Source organism: Phasianus colchicus, chromosome 5 (assembly GCF_987193195.1).
Source record: "Phasianus colchicus chromosome 5, bPhaCol1.hap1.1, whole genome shotgun sequence".
NCBI lineage: Eukaryota > Metazoa > Chordata > Aves > Galliformes > Phasianidae > Phasianus > Phasianus colchicus.
This window is the reverse complement of record NC_143440.1, coordinates 29,054,989-29,080,487: the sequence shown is the minus strand read 5'-3', so window position 1 is coordinate 29,080,487 and position 25,499 is coordinate 29,054,989. Positions and strand designations below refer to the sequence as shown.

The following is a 25,499-nucleotide window of genomic DNA, read 5'->3' as shown; positions in this document are numbered from 1 at the left end:
CCCTCTCCCCTCAATAAGCTTAAGAGTTTTTCCCCCTCCAGTCATTTGACTCCAAGTCTTCAGCAGCAATTAGTTATTTCAGTGAAGCTTTACTATACGCAGACCATTAGAACTCAGATTCTTGTAAGCCAATGCATTTGCTGTGAGGTCTAACAGGATCTATTGATGTGATTTAGAAGTTAAGTGCACGGGGGAGAACCATTTTCCTTTAACCCTCCAAATGATCTTGGCTGTGTATACCTGTTGATTCTGATTCCAGTCTGTACCACAGCTGACAAGTTCTGTGCTAACACAAGCACAAAGCACTAATCCATCCTTGCTTCCATACTTGCTATTTGGTCTGTTATATCCTCCAGCAGTAATTTTTTTCAGTACAGCAAGATTACAAAGTCAGCAGATTCCAGTATAGGTAGGGAGGTTATCATTTTGCAGAGCATGCAAACAGATCCATATCTTTTGATCGTGGTTTGGGTCAGACTCCTGCCAAAATAACTCATTTCACCTATTTCTTTTCTCAGGAAGTTTGGAAATAAAATTATTCATGAGGTTTGTGATGCGACACATTAGCCTGTTCTTAGCTATCATTGCTTCCAGAGAGCAGACACACCTAAACTTGATCCTTCTTAAAAGACATTTGTCTAGAGTGCGAGAGCAAGAATTGCTGTGTTTTCCATGGATCCCCCAAGATCCAAGAAAGACAGTAGCTGAAGCTAGGCTGGAGAAGTTAACTGGGCAGACCATTAAGCAGTGATGTAATGCAGCAGACAACCATGGTTCAGCCCATATAAGCTTTTAAGGCTCTTTCAGCAAATGAGCAAGAAAGACTTAATTTGTTGTTTGGCAACATCCTTGGCTCCTCCGCCTCTCCATCCCCCCCCACCCCCAAACAAAAAAATTCAGCACTCAAATTTAACTAAAGGGTAGTTTATTTCCTGTTAAGACTGCCCCAAGGAAAAAACTAAACAGTGGAAACCCCACAGAAGGGCACATACAGTAAGTGTGGTGAAGTACAATGTGAACAGCCCCAGGGGTTCAAATAAGATAGGACCATTAGCTGACCAGAGGGAAAAAAAAACACAAACAGATTAAAACTTCACTGAAGATGCTGCACTTTCTTTTCTTTCTTTTTCAATTACACTGGAAAAAAAAAGGTCGAATCCAACAAAATCCTTGCATCTCTAACAATTCAGGCCTGACTGAAGAGTTTAACAAGATGGCAACAGGATGACTATAATACAAAACTTTCACTACTGCACTCTGTACACACCTGTTGTCCAAGCCCTCCCCCAAACCCACGTAAGGATGGTGCCCCCATTATTTGCTTGCTTGCTGAGCCTGCCTGCGGAGGAGGACGTAGATCTTCTCCTTTATCCAGTCTTTATTGTATGGTTGGTATGTCTGAGTATCAGCACGGTAACTAGAAAAAAAAAAAAGAATTAATATTGGTCCAACTCAGAACATTTACTAGAAATACTTCAACAATTAAGTGTCTTCAAGTTTATGAGGCAGAAAGTTGTGTACAGAACACAAGTAATATCAAAAGTGAATGATAATTGCCACTTAGCAAAGAGATTTGTCCTGTTCCCTTAGAAGCTACTCTGCAGATCAGTAAGAACCTGAAACAGAACTAAATACTGTAAAGACTAGTAAGAGACTACATTTTGCATTTAAATTCATGAATATAATTAACTACTTATGGGAGAAAGCAAACAAAGCAATTTAATATGCTGAAGCTCAGGATTAAAAACTAATAGTTGCACCGTGAAACATTATTTAATTTGTCTTAATGAGCCAAACATTCATCTTAACTTCAAGCAAGCACTCGCATAATTTTTCAAGTGTTCCTCTTCTGTTTGGATTTAAAAAAAATAAAATTAATGAAAACACAACTTTCCAGGAGTAAAGGAAGGCTAACAGGCAGATGGTAAATGATTCTTGTCAGCTGGCAGCAGAGATAAGCTTGCATCTAACAAACAATGACACTTCATAAAAAGAAAGCTAAAAACAAGAACCCACAGGTTAATTTTCTTTGCTACTTGGGGACAGGTGATTAGAAATAGACTACTGGCAAGATTTTTCCCCAGAGCCAAACAAGTTGGTTATGCAAGACACTGCTGAACTAGAGAAGAATTAGAATAAAAGATGAAAGCGCTGTGAAGATTCACGCTCTCCTTTCCCCTTAGTCCTCAAGGTCGAATGTTTTTTGACAAATATAGCATTTTCAGTGAATGTTACAGCCTCTAAACATTGGTATGGGTATTTCTCATCAGGTAGGAACATTAAGATGGTTATCAAAAAGCAGCTAAGTATAAATCCAGAATATTTTACAGTTTTCACTTAAGAAAAACAACCCTAAGCATACTGCTTTTAAGAAAGCCTTTTTAAAAACATGGCATGACAGATTCTAGACTTAGAAGGAGTTTTCATGCATACCAATATATTTGGAATTTTAATGCAGTGTAAGAAAAGCTAGTTTCGGGAATTATTATTGATTTTTATTTATTTTTTTCTTTCTTTTTCCCTATCCATTCATAATGCCACACTGCAAGACCAGATAGCAAGTATTTTATAGATCTCCATGAGCACAGGCCATGTCTGGTATGTTGTGTGCTATGTATGCCATCTGGTGGAAAACTATAAGTTGAAACAGGATGTGGTGTGACATTAAGTTTGTAATCCTAATAAAGAAAGGAAGAAGTCTAGTAGAAAATATTTGCTACTTAGAACAAGTAGCTAACTTCAGTTTGTTAAATGTACTAAAACAACGTCTTCTAACCCAGCAATATAACACCAGGTCTAACATGGCAGAATAAGGTAACTTTGCAGAAATTATAATAGCATTCATTTATTCAAATGAAAACTTTGGTAAACAGTATTTATTCTAAGTCACTATCAGCAACAGATATACCATATGTGCACCTAGATGCAAAGGAAAATAATACAGTGCTCATCTTTTAGCAGTGTTTTTTTTTTTTTAAACTGGGATTAATTGGCAAAGACAGTTAACTGTGCAGCTGCAGAACACTTACAGTGGGATTTAAGACAACGGTACAGCTGCAGGAATGTCCATACTAGGTTTGTACTGGCTTAAAAAGAGATCCTAGAATTTGAGCTTAGCAAGTGAAATATCAGTACATGTATATATGTATCTTCTGATCGAGCGTGAGAGCTGTATCTGTATTCCTACAGAATTGTTGTGAAATTGGATAATGCTGTGATCACAAACCATTACTCTGAAACTTGTGGTATGGCAACTAGCCAGGATCTGGACTAATTGATTTAGTTACCATGCTGGCTACATTCTAAATACTGAAATTCAGCAATTGATTTTACAGTACAATCAGAATAGAAGTGCTCACTATCTCCTTTGTTCGCCCACAACCTTAACACAGATTTTGGTGTATTCAGAAGAGCACTCAAACCATTAGCTAGGGATCTTTGGATAGCGTCTTCAGTCACTTATTCAGAATTTACTGAAGTTTCTATTTTGCAGCACCTCGATCAAAGTAAACTCTTGATTGCAAGCAACTTCTGTAGACTACCACCATTCTGATAATGAAGCCCTAAGCCAAATAAAATTCCTTTACCGTTCTGCCTCTTTAACAATCGGATCAACTGCAAACAAAGCAGATCCAGTCCCAATTTAAACAGGTTCCAGTGAGTTGTAAGAAAACACATGAAGATTTATATGGATGACTTCTGAATTCTGTAAGCCACTGAAAGGGACTTGTACAACTAAACTTACACAAGACAGCTGAGATCTGCCAAATCATCAATGAAGTCAAACAACTGGCTGATATCATATGTAATGGATGGACTGTTGGGATTCATTCTCTTCAAATGCTCTTCATACATTTTACAGACTCCTGCAGAGAAAAAAAGATTGATAACAGTAACACCAGTGGGGGAAACAAACAAAAATCCCAAAACAACAACAAAAGCCAAACGCCTGTATTTGCTGGGTTTTTTTTCCTATTTTTCTTGTTTTTCTTCTCCAGATATGGAACCACAGATATCAGCAAAGTTTATATGTGAATACCATGAAAACCAACATTAGTATATTCAGATTTTGCAGTTAAAATACTGTTGTTCTAGATACTTGCATTTAAACACAATACCATAAAACCAGGTAAGATGCATGAAAAGAAGCATTTTCGTCATCTAGAACAAAAAGTTTTAGTTCTGTCACAGACTTAATGTTCTACATAATAAGTTCCAACTGAAACCCGAAATTCCTTCTGATGATTTTAACACAGCAAATGCTACATTGATTTCCACTGTACAAGCACCTGAGGAAGTGTAACTACTGTCATATAAAGCCACTCAAATCTCATGAAGAGGTCATTCTTGATGAAAGTATCAAAAAGGACAAGTGAGTGACAGCAAAAACCTGTATATGAATTTACGTAAGTTCTATTTATGCTAGTCTATAAATGATTCAGATATATTTCAAAGTAATGTAATACAGCGAGCCTTTACTATGTTTTTGTTTGTCTTTCAAGGCTTCTGGAGTTAATTTTTAACATTAAGAGAACTTTCACATTTTAAGTTGTAGTATTTCAATCTTCAGGCTCACTGAGTCTCTTAATGTCAGACAGGACTTTATTTCTGGTACATATGCCACCAGCTTGCAAATTGTATAAAACTATGTGTAATAGATACATATTATGTCCAGTAGCAATCTTACCTTTACATGGCTAGCACAAAAAATTAGTGAGAAAGCTGGACTCTGATCCTGAAATGAAATGCATTCAGACAGCTCCGTTGCACAGCCCCACCAAAAATATTGCCTACTCTGATGAACTGAACATGGCTCAATCTTGCTAAGCCAAAAAGAGAAACAAAGAATAACTATTTTTAATTTGCTAAAACATTAGTAAATAAAAAAACATAAGATACTTTCGTAATGTTTTTTTCCAAGTTACCTTGGGGAAAACAAACAGCAGATTATTCTCTTACTGAGAATGTATAGGGATATGTCAAACAGGATTTGAACAACAGTTTTAGACTCCAGTGTCTGCACCCACCTTCCATGCACTCATTCACCGATTCATAATCGGCGTATGTTCGGCCTTCTGGCCTCTTGGTAGGCTGCACAAGTAGGATTGTGTGAGACTGAAAAACAAAACAAGAAAACAATGCATTAAAAAAAAAGTGAAATTTTACAGGTAACGCAAAGTTGTTTATCTGGAGAAGAAGCAATAACTCTACTTCTGGCCACCAGACCATTGCACAAACTGGGCAGCATTCAATAGCTGTTACCAGTATTACTTTATGACACTTCTGCACATCTTTGGTCTGTAAAGGTTAATTATGAGGACTAAGATGGCAAAGGCTTCTCAAAACTAACCAGGCAAGCAAATAAGTAACATAATTTTAAAACACTGAGCAAGGACATACATTTTCCAAGTAGTACTTTTCATGTAAGCTGTGTCAATAACAATTTCTGCTTCCAATCAGTCCTATCAATTCTTACAGAACTTTTTCAAGTGTGTACAATCACAAGTAAAGCAGCAATTCTGTTGTAAGAAACAAACACAAACAGTATTTTCTACCTAAAGAGAAAAGCAAGCCAATACAGTTGGTGTATAGAAGCTATCTCACTAGTGGCATTTACTTACCGTATTCCAAGTGCAAGCTGTAAGCGTGAATTAAGTATCCTAACGAGAGCAAGGATGGAGTCCGAATTAACGTTGCTGTCTAAACACAAGCAGCTATTTGGAATTATTCAGCTCCAAGGTAACACAAATTATATACCAAATCTTCACTTAGTATTCAAGATTGTTTCCCAAGAAACAGATATGCTGATGTTAACACTTCAGTGAGTCTACTGAAACTGTAATTATGGCACAGATAACTGCTCTAAATGTCAGCCTGCAAACTCTTTCTTCTCCATGAAAGACTGATGATTATACAGTCTGTGGCTTGCATTATTTCTCTAATAGTTATCAATTGGGTGCAGCATCCGTGTAACATTCTGGAAGTGTATGCAGTTTGTGATCTGATTTACAGGTTACATGTCACAAAATATGCAAGCACAACAGGAAACAGCATTTCTAGCACTGTTAATTGGATTCAACACTTTCAAGATAATGTATGAGGTGAGTATGCAACCTGTAAAATTCATGTAGGCAACCACAGAATTAGACATATTGGAAATGCACACCTAAGCACATTACCAGGCTTAACTTGAGCAGCCTCCAGTAGAAAAATCCTAACCCACACTTGAGCGGCCACCATTTCAGTGCTCAAATGCAATGACAGAAAAATAAAAATGGCAAATATTTACAGGGAACGTGGTGGAAAACTATACTTATTTTTACACCGCCACCAATAGCGTTCCCATGCCTGGAATACAGTTTTCAGTTCTTTAAGTTCAGTTTCAGATAACGTGGCAGGAGGAGGTTTGGAGGAACCCAGAAAAAATGTTACAGGAGTAGGAGCAAGAGTTTTCCTCTATGAGAAACAGAAAGGGGAATTCACAGCTATGTGCTACAGTGAAAATTGCACAAAGGAGATGAGTGCTTCTAAATCTGCTTTCTATATACCCTGGAGGACCTCAGATCTGAAGTGAATGACCACAGTCAGGAGTTGCTGGGACCTTACTGCTCCTAAGGGTGCTGTACTTGAACAGAGCATCAAGTGACTGCCAAGCCTTATCCAACTACTACTTCCAGCAACAGTGTTTATATTTAATGCTCCTGGATGACCAGGCAAGCTTTCATAACTTGGAACTCTTGACCGCCTGGGAGCATTTGACTAAAGATCCCTTGGGAACAACAAAACAGGCTGCACCAGCCAATTCAGCATGCTCTAGTAAAGCTTTGATGTTTTAGGTATACATCTATTTATCTCTTTCAACTAAATTCACCATCAAAAAAATTGACTTTGAGAAAACTTAACAAAACATAGATGGACAAAACTGACTAAGAATCAAGTCATCCACATCAATACTCTACTAACTGCCTTTAAGGCCTGTCCCTTTTCACTGGAATACTGAAATCGCTGCCCCTGGGACCAACCCTACTGTAGAATGAATGCGTGGCGTCCTGTTTCTTTACAGACTTTCCATTTTTTTTCACCTTAAAGGAAAAAAGTCACAACTTATCGTGATTTGCTCAAATAGCCCTTCTCCCACCACAGACGTGCAAGGAAATGCCAAATTCAGAGATCTGAACGCTTCCCTCTTCGAAATATGCCCTGCCCAGCTGAACACGTGCTTGAGAGACACGGGACAAAGATCAGCGGGCTTCAAAACTACGCTATTTTCTATCGTTTTTATCCTTATCGCCAGGAAAACACAGAGCGGACCAGGAAACGCACAAATACGGTCGCTCCTCAGGACGCGGCGACGCGAAAGAGCCCGGCACGGCGAGCTGCCGCCATCCCCGCTCGGAGCGGCGGGGCGGGGCGAGCGGCGGGGCCCCGCAGCTTCCGTTGGCGCGCAGTGGCCATGGCGGGTGGTCCCGGCCCGCCGGCGAAGCAGCGCCGCACAGCCCGGCTCGAGGCCGCGGTAACGGGTTCCCCGCGCCGCCGTGGGGCCGCCCGGAGGGCTCCCGGATCGCGGCCCACTCGGGCGGCGGGGCAGACGCCCACCAGCACGTGGTGCTACGTACTGGCTGCCTCCCGCCCGCCCCCCAGCCCGTGCCGCGGTGAAGGAAGCGCCCGCACTGTCCCCGGTCCGCCAGAGAGGCGGAAGGGAAGGGGGCGCGGCTCACCATCACGCCCCGCTCCAGAGCTCCGCCGCCGACTTAGAGGCACCCGACGATTCCCCACAACGCCCCGCGCCCGCCGGAAGCGCCGCGCTAACGGCCGACCATAGAGGCGGTGGTGCCAGAGCGCCTCCGCGCATGCGCGCCTCGCGCAGAGAGCGCGGGCGCCGCACGGCAGCGCGCTGAGGATGGCGGGAGAGAGGCGGGCTGCGGCGAGCTGGTGGCCATCTTTGGTGAGGGCGCCTTTCTTTCCCGCCTCGCCTGCCATCTTGAAGTCGGGTGGCTCGTGGGTGTGAGGGCGCAGAGCCCCGGAAGGGGAAGCGTGAGGTGACGGAGGTGCCACTTGGCCTCTGTGGCAGCCGTGCGGCCTCCCTGTGGCCTCTGCCTGCCAGCAGCTGTCCCTCCGCTCGCCGCTTCCCCACACTCCCCGGGGACAGCGAGGCCCTCCCGCCCTGCCCGTTGCCTCAGGTGAGGGCCGCTCCTATCCCGGCCCGGTCGACCGCTCTCCTCCCCTCGCGGCGCTGTCAGCGGCAGAGAGGCCCCGGGCCCGCGGGGCTGAGGCTCGGGTCGGGCAGCCATGGCCGAGAGCCCTTCCTGGGACCTCGGCGTCTGCACGGGCTGAGGCGCGAGGGCCGAGGTGGGACGGGTGCTGTTGAATTTCACTTAAAGGAAGCGGACAGAGAGCAGCGAAATGGATGACTTCCGCTCCATCTGCCTGCTGTCCCTGGCTATGCTGGTCGCCTGCTATGTGGCAGGGATTATTCCCCTGGCCGTGAACTTCTCGGAGGTAAGAGGGCTTCGCCCAGCCGCACCTTGGCCGCAGTGGAGGGTACAGCTTGCCTCAGGAACCGCTGAGGTCACAGGTTGAGTCACGGTGTGCCTGTGGGCTGTTCAAAGGAGGTGTACGTATGCAATTCAGAAAACGTTCTCAGAACACTTTGTTTTGGTTCACGGTTTAGTTTGGGCTTTGTGTTACTGACGAGGTAAACTGTATCTCTTTGGTTGCAGCTCAAGTTGTGTTACTTCTCCCTGCGTCCCACAACTTTCCTGTACGTGTTGTGGCTGTGTAGGGTTTTGCTAAAAGGAAGGGAGAAGCACTATTGTGAACAGAATGAGGGTTCAAGCAGTACAGCAGTTTTAAAGTGAATGCACTTGAGTGCATCTGAGAAATGATATGTCAAAGTTATTAAGGTTGCAGATTCTGGACCCAACGTCCTTTAATGCCAGTGTGGGTTTTTTTTTTAATTATTATTTTTTCCTTCACAAAGCTGTGGTAGAGTGACAGTTCAATTGTTCTAAGCTAGTAGGAGCCCTCTTATGAGAGGTTTTCCATTTCTACTGGGACCAGTACCACTTTTGGAGATTCCAAGAGAACTGGAAGAGAAATAAATGACTTCTTCCACTGAATCATGGAAATTATTGAACCTGGCCTTTGGTCTTGTGATTACCAATGTAGTGGATGCTTTGGGAGCAGTAAAATGAACAGTGTAGAAGGGAAGTCTGTTAATTTTGCTAAGGATGTAGCCCACTAAGCGTTTTGAAATGTCAGAATGTACTCTGAAATCTTTGTGTAAGCATTAGTCTGGTTCTGTTTTGCTGGTGCTTTGTTTGATGCTTTGACAGAAATTCCCTTACATAACTTCAAGACTACACAGCTACCTTCTTGCCCTTCAAAACTCAGTTTTGCCCTGAAACATCCAAAGGACTTTTTGTGAATTTGCTGCCTGGTATTGAATCAAATAATCGTTTGAGTTGAAAGGGACCTTCAGAGGTCGTCTAGCTCAAATCTCCTGCAATGCACAGGGACATCTACAATGAAATCAGGGTGCCTAAAGTGCTATCCAGCCTGACCTTGAGTTTCTCCAGGGACGGGGCATCTGCCACCTCCCTGGGCAACTTGTATCAGTGCTTCACTAATCTTATTGTAAAAAAACTTCTTATATCCACTCTATATCTCCTTTCTTTTAGTTTGACGCCATTTCCCCTTATTCTATCACAGCAGACTCTGCATGGTAATAGTGTTCTAAAATTTTTTTATATATATAGATTTATGTTCCCTCATGTCTGTGTGCACTACACATGTGTACAAAAAAGTTCATTGTGTTATCATAAACTCATAGGAATTCTTAGTTCGATTCTACACTTGCCTTAAAGTTGCTGCTTTTATGCTCCACATGCTTTGCTGGTTTAAAAAAAGGAGAGGTATATCTGCAGATGTTTTATGCATATGCAAGTTAGTCCTGGAAGTGTCTAATTAGAAGATATAATTGTCTTGTTTTAAGTGATTGCTCAGCCTGTGCAACACAGACAACTTTAGAGTGAAATAATTGGAGCACATATTTTGTTGTTTGCAAAAACTTTTGTAGGTGACCTCAGTAAGAGAAAAATGCACACTGCTAGGCTAACTCTGGGTCAGAAACTGTACTCTGACAATTCTCGGGGCACACTTATTACAGTTGGAGTCTTTTGCTTGAGTAAAAGAAGCTTATAGGGCTGACTGGAGTGGAACTGCTTGATGCTGAAAGCAGGTGTGAGGTTTTTCTAGGTCCAGGTAAGTTTTAAAGATTTTAAACCAAGAAATACAGAACAGCTGGCTAACTTGAAGAATTTAAGATTTTCTGTGTATTTTTAGCATTGTTTACTCTGTTCCTCTTCCTAACAAGAGATACACAAGTGGTTTTGGAACTGAATTTATTTGATTTCTTAGATCAAACTAGATGACTTTTGCCTGTCTGAATAAGCTGCTGTTATTATATCACTATATTCACCATTTCAAAGTATTTCATATTGAAAAAGAGATGTAGGCTTCTCTTGAAATAGCAACTCATCTGTGTTCATACGGGTGTCTGAATTCAAGCAGTGCCGCGTGTTTGCAGTAGTAGTAACACCGCAGTAGGCCAGGTTGTTTGGCAGTACTTTTACTCATACATCCAAGTGCAGATGTGGACACGTACCATGTAGAAGAGAGGTTATAGTGTTGCAGTATAAAAGGCATCTTGTTCTCATTTTGGGGCACTATAATTTGGCAAAACTACTTCAAGAACAGTGGGTCATCTCTTGCATATCGCCACTCCAATTTTCCCCAGTAATGAGCTGTGCATCTCTCCAGAGCCTCCTGTTTTTTCAAGGCGAACGTCACCTCTCTAGGTGAGATTAACCAACGTGTCACTGCAGCAGGGTGAGAGAACAGATGGCGTAATGCAATACGCTATCAGTGGTTTCCCATCGTTTGAATGCTGACCTTTGTTTCCAGGACTTTGGTAGTCAACGTTTGTATTTGGTGACACACATCTCCTTGTGTGTGGGAGATGATTGTTCTGCCCCTGCCAAATATACGGTAATCAGTTATTATAAGGATCAAAAGGATCAACATTTTTTACTATTACAATATGCTGTACGTTATGGGCTATTACAGAAATTATAGAAGTGAACTCTGCAAGGAGTCTATTAGATGTTTATAGAATTGGATTTTCAGTGTATTGCTTTGACTTTAGCCTGTCAGTGTTGTAGTCACAAGGAAGCAAAAAGTAAGAGTGGACCATCCTTTTATATTGGTAAAACAGAATTTAAACAAATGGTGCATCAGTGGAGAGGGGGGGCAATATCTCAAAGGTTTTGTTTGGTTTGGTTTATTCCAAAATTACAATATAACTAGGGAGATAATCCTTACAGTAGCAAATAGTTACTTTTTGTGCTGTTTTTTAATAATAAAGCATGTTGTAGAAACTTATCCTGGAATGTGAACTAGCCACTACTTTTGTTTACTATCTCATAAAAGCATGAAATTTGTATAATTTTAAGATTTAATTACAAATTTGCAAAACTAACTAACTTAGCCATTTTCTGTCTTTGTATAAAAAAAGCTGACTTAGCTGCTAATTGGACATACTTGACCAACATATTTGCATCTGTAGAGACTATTATGTTTCTGTCTCTCTTGCTTTTCTGACTTTTATTAGGTAACTTATTTATTTTTGTATTTTCCTTTGTCATTTTTGGGAACAGATAATTTGTTGTGCCATACGTAGGTGAGGCTTTAGGGAAATTGCATGTTTAAATGTGATTTCTAGTATCTAGATCTGTTTGTTAACAAAACCAGACTGGAGATAAAATATGGAATTGCAAACATGCTCCAATTCAGACACTCCATGTTCCTCTGTCTCTGTAGATTTTGCAGTTTGAGGGGGTGAATTAGCCCCAAATAATCATTAGTGCCCAAAATAACAATCCGTGCTGTTCTCACATATGTGGTGTTTCATTTCTTCTCTGGCATTGCTTTTCTAATGGGTTGTCTCTTTCATATTTCAATTGTTTGTGTCAGACCCTGGATATGTTCACTCTTGAATAAGAATCAGGAGTAGGTTTTGTGCACTTCGAACTCTGTGAATGAGGGAGAGTAATGGAAGCACCATCCTTCTTAAAGGTGATACTTGTTTTGTGCTTGCTTGCAGGAGAGATTGAAGTTGGTGACTGTTCTGGGTGCTGGGCTGCTGTGCGGGACTGCCTTGGCTGTCATTGTGCCGGAAGGAGTACATGCACTTTATGAAGACATTTTGGAGGGTAAGAACAAAAACTGTGTCTATAGATGGCCATGTTCAAAGATAACCTAGGCTGTAGTTTTGTGACTTACTAGGGTATGCTTTTAGGACTTCTAACATGAGATTGGCAGGGAGTTTCACAGCAGTATGGTGCAAATGCAGCATAAAATCACTGCTATAGATAAAATACTGTGTTCCTGGTGGTTTGACAGAGAAGCGCCATCAAGCTGTGCATCAGGTGATTCTTGCTGAGCAATTTAGCCATTTGCACATCTCTTGTATTGTACCATCCATGGAATCACACAGCCTGTTACAGTAGGTTATGTGTAATGTTTTTTATTATGGAGAGAGTTAAATTTGCACTGGAACCTTGGAGAAAGGGTATAGGGATGCCTCTGTGGGAGGAAAAGCTTATGGGCTATTTGCTGTTTTTTTTTTTGTTTTTTTTTTTTGTAGTTTAGTTCACCACGCATTTTAGCAATTGTTTGAAGTGTTTTATAGATCTGTATGTACTTGCCACTGTTTTCTCCTTGAAACTGTAGAACTTTTAAGTATGCGTAACTCCTTACAAGTGTAGAGAAAAACCTCTGAATAGCAGCTGCCGGACTGCCCACAGCAGTCTGCTGTTTTTGTGATGGGCCATGCTGTTCTAAGCCAGTTAGAATGGCCTGAAGCTGGAACCGGGCTTCCTTGGGGCAATCAGCTGAACAATTGTGATCACGTAGAAGTGCCTCCTTTTCTGTGAATTAGCCCAGTCTTGGGTGGTATAAACACATCTTGTATAACAAAATCTTGGATAGACATTGATTTAAGGTTATAGCTTTATTTTAAATAGCTGGGGCTAATTAAATTAGTTTGCAGTACACTTTAGGTCTTACTTTAGCTTGAAGCATTGTGCTGTTGGATTACCATTGCATGTGTGAGACTTCAGTTTGTTTAGAACCAGGAATTTGTTGGAAGGTAAATGGCAACAACTTAACAGTTGCAGGAGAAAGGCCTTTTGAGTCAGGACTTCAGAGATCGTGGCAGTTTGATATATCATTGTTCCTAATCTGTAGTTGAGAGATAATTATAGTGCTGTTTTTCTTGTGCTACTGTATTTTTCTTGTTTCAGTACCCTTAGAGTTTTTTTAAGAATCCACTTTAATCTACAGTTACCTTCTGCTATTTTTTTTCTGTTTTGCTTGAGATTTAACATAAACAGAATATATAAAATCATCCAGTATCAAGAAGTGGAAATACCTCTCGATTATGCTTTTATGTACAGTAATTTGCACGCTGTGGTGTAGGATGTCTCTAATGAGCTGTAGCTGTGGCTTTGCTCTCCATTTCATTTTAATTCTAAGTGAAATAGATTTTATTTTAATGATACTACCAGTAGTAAATGCAATTAATATGAACACCTGCATATTTGTGTTCATATCTACATCCAGATGTTTAGAGCTACAATTTTTATACTATATACTTTGGGAGGGCAGGAGGGAGGCATTGAGGATGTCAGTAATATTTATCTAGTAAACAAGAACTTTTTCCTGTGGATGGCTTCAGGCTCAATTCTGAACTCACAGTATTGTGAAGAAAGTGATTCTGTCTTTAAAGAAATGTTTAAGTGGCATCAAGAGAATGATTTTCATCTGATAGTTCTGCTTTCTGTCATCGTGTTTGTAATTTCCCCCAGCACACTGCACTTGCAACTCAAATCCTAAGACAATGGTTTCACCTGTTGACCAAGGAAGATAAGGAGCTTTTTTTCTTTTTATACTGCAAAGGGGCAAAATTCACGTTACAGTTTTAACTACAAAAATGAATGTGGTATCTTTCCTAGAAAAGTAGGATAATCGAAGGTGTGTGTTGTTTTTTTTTTTTTAAACAATTTTTTCTTAAGACATCTCATGTAAATACCAGAACGTTGTTTATATGACTAATAGTGTTCCCGAAGTGTAGGGAAGGGACAAAAATAATTATAATTAGGGATATTGTCATTGGGTCTAGCAAAAAGAAGAAGAAATGTTTTCCTATCAGAACGCTAAAGGGATTTACAGATAGGGTTGTAAGCATTTTCCCTGCTCTGGAACGGAGGCAACTTGTACTGAATGATAGGTAGCTCAGGGCCTTGGAATACAGCATGCAGTTCAAACATCTGACTTAGCTTTGAGATATCGGATGTGGAAGTAGATTTACTGTGTCTGTTCCCCCACTGGAAACATTTGAATAGCACTTACAGTGCGTAAAGTGACTTGCTTGCCATGGAAGTACAATTATTTATTGTAAAAGGCACACCAAGGAGTACGAAATTCCTGTTCTGCATCACCCAAAGGGTTTTCAAGCATGATGGTTTGTCTCTAGTCGAGTTAGCAGGGGTTTAGTAAGAATGTACGATTCAGATGAGCGTAGAGTCTGAAACTGAGAAATTAAATGTGTGCTGTGTGCTATGCAGTAGTTGGGGGCTTAACTGAAAACTCTTTATTCGTCATCTTTGCTTGTACCTTTCTAATTGTGTTTCTGGTAGTTAGTAGAAGAAGGAGTTCTTCACTTACATCAGCTGGAAACTGAGAACTTTGTTAAACCAGATAAGTGCTTGCTTTCAAGGAAACTGAGCTAAGAAAACTGTGAAGCAGTGACTTCTGTGCATTGTCTGAGAATGTACGAGGAACACTGAGCAAAAGAGGAAAGAAATGATTGCCTCACATTAGTCTGCTGTTTCCTAACCTATTAATTTGCCTGCTGCAGGGAAGCATCACCCAGCAAATGAGATGCAGCATGTGATGGAGTCTGAGAAGGTTGCTGAAATCGCTGTTGTACATGAGTATGGCCATGACCATTCCAGGTTGCATGCATACATTGGTGTTTCGCTTGTCCTTGGCTTTGTCTTCATGCTTCTGGTTGACCAGATAGGCAGCTCTCATGTGCACTCTACAGATGGTGAGTAAAGACACCCTTCAGTTAAGCTTGCTCATTACTTCTAATTAGCAAGATGCAGTTTCATGAATGCTACTGGGATTTAATTTGACCAGTCACGTCCAGAATTTCAGTAGGTGCTGTATGAACTTAGGGCAGGATCTGTTTAAAATGTTTGTTCTGGGAATCTGTTCTGAAATCCAGCAAATTTGAGAGTGTACTTCATTAATGTAAAATAACTGTGCAAGCATGTATGGGTGTGGAGAGTGTTTTTAAACTTGAATTAATGTCTGTTTTGCGGTATAACTCATTTATTTTTTGACTTTCCGAAAGACATCTGCCAGAAAAATCTGATTTGTACATATTGTGACCCTTTTCTGTGTCATCAGAGCAAATAGCAGGAGAAAATTGACTGTGGTCTTTGTTAGAGATGCACATTTTGAACAAGAATATATAAATTTAATGCAGAAATGCAAAAGCTGATAATTTTAAATGCAACTTTCTAAGCTGTTTATGACTGAGGGAGATGTGTAGTAATATTTAGATTCTTTTATTTCAGCTTAATTTGTGTATTTATTCTTTTACCTTTACTTTCTTCATGACCGTTTCAGATCCAGAAGCTGCTAGATCAGGCAATTCCAAAATCACTACAACGCTGGGATTAGTGGTCCATGCTGCAGGTAATGTGGGACCTACTGTTAAAACTCGAGGGCAACTTCCATTTCTATGCAGTTTGTCTTTAGGTGTGATAGAAATACTTGTGTTCTGGTTTTAAAGATGCTGTATTTTATACCAACAACAAAACCAGTTCCCCACCAAAACTGACTGAGAAAACATACTTCATACTCAAAATGTTTCATGGAATTGTATTCGAGTTCTGTGTTTTCTCTCCTTTATTTTTCCCATCTATAATTTCATGTGGTGCTTAATTCCTGCCTGTACAATTCTTTGCTGACTTCCTTATCTGCTATATTTTAATATATGCTTAAACATTTGATGTGTAGTATGACACATTTTTAGGTTTATTTGTTGGTTCAACTGACAAATATTTAAAAAAAAGTAAAACTACGAAATAAACAAAAAAATTGCCAAAATAAACCCAGGACAATCTTGTGATCAGAAGGGAGTTTATAGAGAAGAGCCCAAATGTTTAACTGAAACACATACATGTTGACGTGCAGGGATTGAAAGAGTTGTGTATAACCCATGCTGATGTTGTAGTTATTATATATGTAATATAAACATGCTTTTTATTCTCTTCTGCTGAGAATTACTGTGCAGATGTCCTAAATATTTATCCAAAGGTTATGTTTCACTGATGAGAGTATATATTAAGGATTAATATAGTATCCGTTTCCTATTTCATATTTGTTAAATGAGAAAAAAGTAACATTTAAATGTAAATAGAAATAGTAGCCGTTAATGTTCTTTCAACGTTTAGAATCTGAAACAGCTTGTTTAATTCAGAGAGGAGGATGCTTTAAACAGACAACTAAAACTAGTAAACTTGTTGCCTGATTCTAATTTGACAGGCTGTGTCAATATTGAACAGATTCTCATTGTACTTTGTGTGGTTTTGAGGTGCTGCCTGAAATTGTGCCTGAAGAGGCAGTGGGGAGTGAATGATGTGCAGGACTGTTTATGTTGATAGAATTTTGAATATCAAGACTTCTCAAATGTTTTCTACTGCAACCAGCACAGGGGAAGGCTGAAATTTACATGAAGGAGTAACTCAGGAATTCTTATTCTTCTTTCAGCTGATGGCGTTGCATTGGGTGCAGCAGCTTCTACTTCTCAGACTAGTGTCCAGTTGATAGTGTTTGTTGCAATTATGCTGCACAAGGTAAGCCAACATTGAAAACCCATGTATTTTGTTCTTTAAAAGACAAGTTAAAGCATCCAGAACTTACACAAGTTCTTAAGTGTCCTTAGTGATGTAATCTGTAAATGAACAGATTAGTAACTCAACTTCAAGGACCAAATTGCATGACTATGATTTATGACAGAATAGCAAATGATGGGTGCTAAGTCTGAATGAGAAGGAATTGGTGCTTGTTACTAACTACCTTATCTGCAATGGCTAACAAGACTGTCTCTCAAAAGTGATGTGAGAAGAACAGCTTTTAAGAAATGTGTCAGCATCACGTTATGTTTTCTGAAGCAAATTTTTTTTTTGAAGCTAGTGCTTTTGGTGGTGGTGTCAGGGTTGGTGTGTGCTTGTTTTTCGTTTTCCTGCAATGTCTAAAGAATTCAAAAAAATATTTGTGGATAGCGATAGGACAAGGGGGAATAGTCTTAAGCTGAGATGGGGAGATTTTGTTTAGATATTAGGAGGAAGTTTTTTACACAGAGGGTGGTGATGCCCAAGGAGGTTGTGGATGCCCCATCCCTGGAGGCATTCAAGGCCAGGCTGGATGTGGCTCTGGGTAGCCTGGTCTGGTGGTTGGCGACCCTGCACATAGCATGGGGTTGAAATTAGATGATCATTCTGGTCCTTTCCAACCCAGCTCATTCTATGAATTCTTACTGCTGTAAGAGATGTGCACGCAGTTCTAGAGGTTGACCATGGGAGTATGTGCTAGTGTATTCAAGGAGAGATTGTGGTTTTATGCTCGTCACACAGATTTTAGGGTTTGGTTTTTGTTGTTGTTGTTTCCTTGAGTTGGTGGGTTTTTTTGTTTTTTTTTTTATTGCCCAGAAAATGGAAAGGATATTTATGTAATTAAAGGTTTCACAGTTTACAGGGTTAGTCTTCTGAGCCTACTTAAGATTGGAATACTAAAGAAAGCTTCCGGTTAGTCTCTGTTATTGAAGCAGCTTTAACATCTGTCATATCTGCAGGAAAAAGCACGTAAACAGTTTTCTCATGGGAAAACTATGTTTACAAGGAGAGCTTTCTTTTCTTAGTGTTTATGCAAGAATGTATATTGACTGTGTAGGTTCCGGATGTGTGCTGATGTGTATGATTTACAGCAGCACATACACATACTACAGTAGTTAGTCATACATTCATCTAAAGTCTTGCTTGCACAACTGTATCCAGAATGTTAGGAAATTCCCATCTAGAATGTCTTTCATTCACTGTTTCTGCAATAAATGGTTCTTTACGCAACTCACTTCAAAGGTAGTGCTAGGTGTTGCATCTTCCTGCAAGGCTTACTTAATGGCTTGTGCCAAGTGCATTTTGCTGTCGTTATTCTTAACATTCAAAGTCTCTGTCTTCTAAAATTGTGCAATTGCACAATTTTGGAAGAAAATTTATCCCATGAAATATATCAAGAAATAGTTGGTATTGAACAGTTATATCTTCTGTGGCCTTGTGGATAAGAAACTGTGTGCTTGCACATAAAAGGGAAAATAATTTGTTGTTGTTGATATGCAATTGAACGATGAACAGAAGAGCATTTGTTCTTCTTGGAGGCTGATAGCTATCTATCTTTGGGAATCTTTTTCCCTCGGTGTTCATTGTAGAATTTCTCTGTCTTAGCTACAGAAACCAACCATCTAGGAATGCCTAATAGCAGATGGAAAAAAGAAATTACAGGAGTTAATGGAAATACAGAGATTATAGCAACTATTCAAATCAGAACAAACGTATTAAAGCTTATGACTACACAAATATCTCTACTCTTTCTGTACCTTTCCTAGCATTGCACTAATACTAATGTAACACTGCATGGTGACTGTAATCCTTGTTCTAGAATCACACAAGGAGAACATCTCAACTCCTGCTTCTATCCCTTTTTTATATAAAGAAATAATTGACAATATGGGTGGAACAATCCATATCTGTGAGTCTGCAGTTGGAGATTATTCCATTAATTTTTTCTGTATGAACTTTCTGATACGTGTTACTACCCCAAAAGCGATGTGTCGTAACACAGAGCTAGAACATCAGTTACCTAAGAGGGGAGAGCATTTTGTGGTTCACAACTCCTATTTCCTTTTCTCTGAAGAATTAAATATATTTGTCTGTTTTATTTTAGTTTCCATTCATTGGTGTTGTAGTAAATAAATTGTAGGCTGTGGCTTGTTTGAATGATAGGCAGAATATGGGTTTCCATTATGGCGAAAGTTCTTAAGATAGGACGTTATATAGAATTCCACTTATTTGAGTTAACTGAAAATATATATTCTTTCCCTGAATTTCTTCCAATTCAGTGCATTTCCGTGGAGTAAGTCATATTTTAACTAAGTTCTTGTATTGTCTTTCAGGTAATTTTAGAAAGGCTTGGATTACTAGCAAGTAATTGTTTCATTCTGTTTCTGCAGGCACCAGCTGCCTTTGGCCTGGTTTCCTTCCTGATGCATGCTGGGCTGGAACGGAATCGAATTAGAAAACACTTGCTGGTCTTTGCATTGGCAGCACCTGTTATGTCCATGGTGACATACTTAGGGCTAAGCAAGGTAGGTCTGTGATTCTGTTCTGCCCAAAATGTGTATTAGTGGTCAAGTTAGGGGAAATGAACATCAGATAAAATTCATAAAACACAATTCTGAATTGCCTGAAGAATTCAGCAAAGTAAAGTAGGGGTAACAAGCAAACAAAAAACAATTGCATTCAATCAGAACTGAAGATACGGTTCCTATATGTAGCTTGTTTGTTTAGAAGACTGATTTATCTTTTTTTTTTCCTTTTTTGCGTGTTGTGCTTGACAACTCAGCATATTTACTTGTATAACACACAATATCTGGTGACTACATAGTTCAATCATTTTCAGTGTTGCTGCATGTATTCTCATTTTAATTAGCAAAAATTATTTTCTATCTGCATGTCTTTCCTGTCATGCTAGAATTCTCTGTTTTAAGTACAAAGACTTTTTCAACATGTCAGAAGCTTAATCCCTCTTTGCTAGAACAGCCCTTTTGCCTTTCACACTCCTAAAAGCATAGTCTTCATTATGTACACTTCATGTCTGTGAAATGGGCATCTCTCTCCAAATTAAATGTTTCTTCCCCTTCTTGCTTTTTCTCTGATACTGCTGTATCCTACAGATACTTCTGTAGGCTGTCCTGGTTACACACTATGAAGCTATGTCATAAAGAATTTAAAATGTTATCTCATAAAACTCAAAGCATGAGAGAAAAGATTAAGTAAATCCTTTGCTTGCTGGAAGGCAGTTCTAGCTGGTACTGTATGTGCAGGAAGTACCAGAAAGGGTTTGTAAATAGAAATAAGAATGGTGTTTGAGCACTCTGCTGATGTTGGTTTTGCATTTTGCACTTCAGAATGGACAGAGAATTGCTAAGGCATAAAGGCTGGGGTAGAAGATGCATTTTTTTCTCTTTGGAAAAGTAACCTGAGAATTTACCAAAGAACTAGCATTGCACTTGAGTCAGAGACTATTCAAGAAGTGTCTTGAAAATCATGTGATCAGTTTTGCATTTCATTACAATTAATGATGCACATAGCAAGGTCTTAATCCTAATATGAATAGGTGCTGGTTGTTTTTTTTGTGTGGTTGGCTTTTGATCCAGAGGTTGTATTTATTTGTGCAGCTTGTGTGGAAATTCTGGAAAGGTTTTTATTGTTCATTTGCACATCTAAATGAAATATTGAGAAAATCATTATTTGGAACTTAAATCTAGCAATTCCTGTCTCACTACCTGCAGATATTTAAAGGATAACATCTTATTTGAACACTGTTTAGAAGGAGAGTCAGTTCTGAGTGTTGTTCCTCAGTTTGATGGCTTTGCAGTCTGAACCTTGTATTTTTCAAAACATAATTTGTCCCTCATCAACTTTATAATTCCAGTTGCCGCATGTGAAGTGCAAGACATTAAGCAACACTAATTCATTCACAGCAATAACAGTTTAAAGTTGGTAAAAATCCTACTGTGCCTGGACCTTTATAGGATTTCTTTATTATTGATTGAAGAACTTACGCATATCCTGATTTTTTTTTTTTTTTTTTTTTTTTTTCCTCCTTGTGTTTTTGTTTCAATTCTACAGAGCAGCAAAGAAGCCCTTTCAGAAGTCAATGCCACCGGCGTTGCTATGCTTTTTTCTGCTGGGACCTTTCTTTACGTTGCCACAGTTCATGTCCTCCCAGAAGTAGGAGGAATCGCGCATAGCCACAGACCTGAATCAACTGGAGGAAAAGGACTCAGCCGTCTGGAGGTGGCAGCCCTGGTCTTAGGATGCCTTATTCCTCTAGTTTTGTCCATTGGACACCATCACTAAAAGCTCAAATTTCACCGGTCTTCTCCTTGATCTGACATGAGCAGTAAATGTCAGCTGCTCCCTTTATCATTGTCTGTCTTATCCATCATCCATCCCATCTACTTTATGGAGTTCAGAAGGAACCTTGATTGCAAAATGAGGAATACTGGGAAAATTTTTAGTATAGCAAAAGGTACTTTGGCAGCCGGACATAAATTCTGCGTAACTTTTCTGAAGACATTTGTTATTTTAGTTGTTACTTATGGCCCTATTCTCAGGGAAGATGGAATTTGGAGTGTAAGAAAGGTGAGTGGGGAAGAATGTAGTGACTCATCATGAAATTGCAATCACCAAAGCATCCTGCATTTGAGCTTTCACAGCTGAGAAGATAAACAAAGAATGGCTGCCTTTTGAGAGGTTGAAGTCTTACAAATGAAGAAGGGGACTCTCCCCCACTGAATCCATGTTGTCTTGACAATGCAAACTGTTCTTGTAATGTTGATCATTAATTGTATTACAGGAGTGGGCTACGCTCAGAATTCTGGACAACGGTGCTGTTGTAACAGGTGACATTGACAGGAAAGAAGTACTCTAGAGAAAGTGTAATGTTAGAGTAGGAAATCAACAGGCTAAGAAAGAACAAATTTTTCAGTGTATTCAATTATTTAAGATAAAGAATAGAAGCAAGCAGAGCATTGTGGTGGTTGTTCATACAGTTGTTAATAAGTTTGAAACAGGCAATATTTTCTTCTGACGTGTAAAGCACCAAAAACATTAGCAGGTATTAGTAATTTGGTTCTGTGATTACACTGCTGCTACTTGTGAGAGAGATCTATATTGTCCTTTGAAATCAAGCTCTTCTGGACTCTGGGGAGTAGAAATCTGATGGAAATGGCTGATGAGGGACCAGAGAACTTTACTGGCTCACTTTCAAGAGTCTGAACCACTGACATCAGTGGGGGCATATGTTGTTTTCTTTATGTTGGTTTTTTTCTATTAAATAAAATATACTAAGGCTAATGTAACAAGATCTGTAGGTAAATATTTATGTTACAGTAGGGTACAAAGTGTTTCTGAAGCAGTTCAAAACAAACAAAAAGAACAAACAGACAAAAGCAAAACCTGGTGGGTTTTCAGTGGCCCTGTTAGGGATTTTGCTTTTCCTTGGGGAATCTTGCATTCGCCTCTTACTGATGATCATTAGTCTAGTGAAACTACTTGAGGACTTTTTGCCAACTGCTGATGCCTCTCAGTGCAAATGGGTGCTAAAAGATCATCCCTTTCCAAGGCACAGTATTTTTTTTTTGTCAGGCACCTTTTATCTTATGCAAATTATATTATACTTCAATAACTGTAGTGCATTGAGAAGTCAGGAATGCTTGATGTGCACAGACTCAACTCTTTAGGGGCAAACTTTTTAATGCTGTACCCTTTTTAAGCTATACTTTTCCTGCACTTTTTAAAGATAACATTGCCAAATAGTTTTTTTATATGGATTTTCAAGGCTTGAAGTATTTTTCCTGAAGTGCTTATTGTTTCAGTTTGAATGGCCGTGTCTCATTCATGCCATTTATTACTTATACTGCACAGGGCATCGTGCCTCTTAACTTCTTTACATTTTATCATTTTCCTAATTGCCTGCTAGGTCAATAATGGGTATGGCCTGGCTCTTGGAGTAGTAGTTGCTCTTGTCTGTTGGCTTTGTAACAACCTAAATGTGTTCTAGATTTGTACCTGGTGCTGATCCCCAGGAGTACTTATTTGTGTATTTTACAGGAGGTTAATTTGAAAATAGTTGCAAAGTAACTAGGACTTACCTTCTTACTCAAGATACTGTTTTGAAGATAGAATTGATGTATCAGGCCCGAACAAATTAGACCTTCAAAAGTTTTTTTCTTTTCTTTCTGATTTACAACTGTGAAATTAATGGTGTGGATGAGATCTACATTCTTAAAGCATTTTTTACAACATATATATGCAACTAGTAACTTAGTAGTAAGTTACCTGTTAAAATGTTCAGCAACAGAGGCTACTGCAAATGATGTGAGTGGTAACAGGGATATTTACACCAGAGTTCCCAGTGTTTTCCCTTATTTCCCCTTCATTACCTTCTTTCCTTATGATCTCACTATTTTGTCTACCTTAATTCTTCCACACGATTGAACTGTTTCCAGAATCTGGAGAGCTTCAAGGTCTGTAACAAATCAGGAAATAATGATGCGGTAACAGATGCTTACAAGTTGTAGAACAGCATTTCTAGAAGTGTAGGCTATCTATCTGAATCTACAAGTTGAGTCTTTTTTTCCCACTAGCCGTTCATAATGGAAGAGGGAGTTCTCTTGAAAACTGATCCAGAGAGCAAATTGTAATGAGCCTGATGAATTTACATGAGTGTTGATTCCTGCAGATGATGCTGATTTGCACCAGGCTGTGGGGAATCTGTTCTCATTTGCAGTGTTCTAGGAGAGCCTTGAATTTCTCTCAGATGCTAGTCTAGCAGCCTCTACACTGAAAACACTACATCTGGAATCCAAGAGACAAAAAGCAAAAAATGACTCTGCTGTTACTTTTACATCTTTTTCTTTATACAGAGCCACATTTTTGTCATCTGTCATTTGTGCACACGTCCAGCTCCACTCATTACATCCTGACACTGCTTCCCTTCGGCCTCGTTTTGTGTGTAACAGTTCTGATGGCTTAGGGGCTGTGGATAATACCTTTTAGGGTTCAGTGTGTGTTGATGAGGATTTGTAAGTCAGTCTTGTCACTGCTGGTGTAACCTTCAGCACTGTTTAGAAAGTCTTGTCATCTTTGCTTTTTCCCCATCCCTCAGGTCATGTTCACAGTTTGGGACAGCCACTCAATGAGTCATGGACTATTGGCCAGGGTATAGCAGTAGGTGAGGGATGTTTTATTAAAACACTGACAACTTAAAATTGTCACAGAGAAGTCTGATAACAGTTTTCATTTTGGCACTCAAGTGTTATGAGACTGTTTTTGTTTTTTTTTTTTCCCTGTATCTATTTAGAAGTGGCAAATATTTTCTTTTTGCTGCCTCTTCTATTTCTTGCGTTGAACTGTTCTTTTCAATAACAGCTGAAGCTGCAGTGACTGAGGAAACTTCTGGTTATGTCATAGGGAGAATATAAAATCATAAATGACTGAACCATTTCAAATTGTTCCACATGGAAGATTATTTTCTTGAAGCAGTGTGTTTTAATGAGTTAATGAAGTACCATATTTTATCATATCCCCATTCTTACCTATCATCCCATCTGTCACAGTAAATCAGTACTGCACGTAGTCAAGGCCATCTGGTATCATTTTCTACTCCTCAGGGGACCTCGGTGCAAGCAAATTCTTCTTTACTCTCTCTGTAATAGCCATGTCTGCTTGTGTTTCTACTGTGAGGTAGGTGGCAGTAGGTCTAGCAGATAGCACTAACCAAGCGCCAGGCATTTTCCCTCTTTCATTCTCTAAATCCCTCCAGGAAGTCTATAATCTTCTCATCAACTGGGTTTGGGTTTTTTGTTTTTTTTTTTCCAGTTAATGATTTCTTAATGGACTGTAGAAACTGAAATAAAGCTGTGCTTCTCTTCATCTCAGTGCGGTCAGGTACTTTCCATACTGTTCTAATTATTTTATTGTTCACAGTTCTTTAAAAAAAAAAAAAAGGGAAATAGGTTTTTTCAGCACCTGATGGTAGGTGCAGAAGCTGCTCTATCATTAACTTGTGTGAGGGTGTCACACCAAGATAGGAGTTTTTGATAATTATTCCCTGTGATGTCAGATGGCCAGGAGTTGAATGCAAAAACCTGCTGTTAATTCTGACTTCAAAGAACCATTTCCAGCTGGATTGTGTTAGAAAAAGTATGTTAAGGAGACCCAGGAAAACTACTATGTTTATTCAGGAGCTAGTTCAGAGTCATCAAGGAGCTTTTGACAGTAGCAGATGTGTGGTGTGGTTACCAGCTTTACGCAGAGTAACGCTGTGGAATAAATGTATCTGCTGCTCTCTTCCTGTTCTGTGCTGCTTGGCATGGGACTTTGGGGGAGGAGGACGTGATTACTGTTTTGGGGTGGGAGGAGAAGTGGTTGTGTTGTGGTGGGAAAATTTGAGTTTCAGACTTCTTAAAAAAAAAAAAAAAAATCATTTTTCTCTGATTTTCTTACATCTCTTAGCAGCCT

The 25,499-nt window shown here is 39.5% G+C and overlaps 2 protein-coding genes across 6 annotated transcripts; one reads left to right on the top strand and one right to left on the bottom strand.

Moving 5' to 3' along the window:
• Positions 1-908: 908 nt before the first annotated feature.
• On the bottom strand, positions 909-7,857 carry ERH (ERH mRNA splicing and mitosis factor). 2 transcript variants are annotated; one of them, XM_031593656.2, is made up of 4 exons: positions 7,719-7,857; positions 5,028-5,115; positions 3,746-3,866; positions 909-1,417 (listed from the first exon to the last, which is right to left on the bottom strand). In XM_031593656.2, exons 1-4 carry the CDS (start codon positions 7,719-7,721, stop codon positions 1,315-1,317), a joined length of 315 nt encoding a protein of 104 aa, XP_031449516.1. In that variant the 5' UTR covers positions 7,722-7,857; the 3' UTR covers positions 909-1,314. The 2 variants fall into 2 exon arrangements, with proteins under 2 accessions (XP_031449516.1, XP_089997264.1); XM_090141138.1 differs by lacking the exon at positions 7,719-7,857 and adding an exon at positions 5,622-5,675.
• Positions 7,809-23,649, top strand: SLC39A9 (solute carrier family 39 member 9). Of its 4 annotated transcripts, none has more exons than XM_090141134.1 (8): positions 7,865-7,945; positions 8,382-8,499; positions 12,164-12,272; positions 14,981-15,172; positions 15,760-15,828; positions 16,906-16,991; positions 19,421-19,555; positions 21,102-23,649. In XM_090141134.1, the coding sequence occupies exons 2-8, from the start codon at positions 8,404-8,406 to the stop codon at positions 21,330-21,332; spliced, it is 918 nt and encodes a 305-aa protein (XP_089997260.1). In that variant the 5' UTR covers positions 7,865-7,945; positions 8,382-8,403; the 3' UTR covers positions 21,333-23,649. The 4 variants fall into 4 exon arrangements, with proteins under 4 accessions (XP_031449515.2, XP_089997260.1, XP_089997261.1 ...); XM_090141133.1 differs by lacking the exon at positions 7,865-7,945 and adding an exon at positions 7,965-8,180; XM_031593655.2 differs by lacking the exon at positions 8,382-8,499 and having other exon boundaries at positions 7,809-7,945.
• Positions 23,650-25,499: the final 1,850 nt, after the last annotated feature.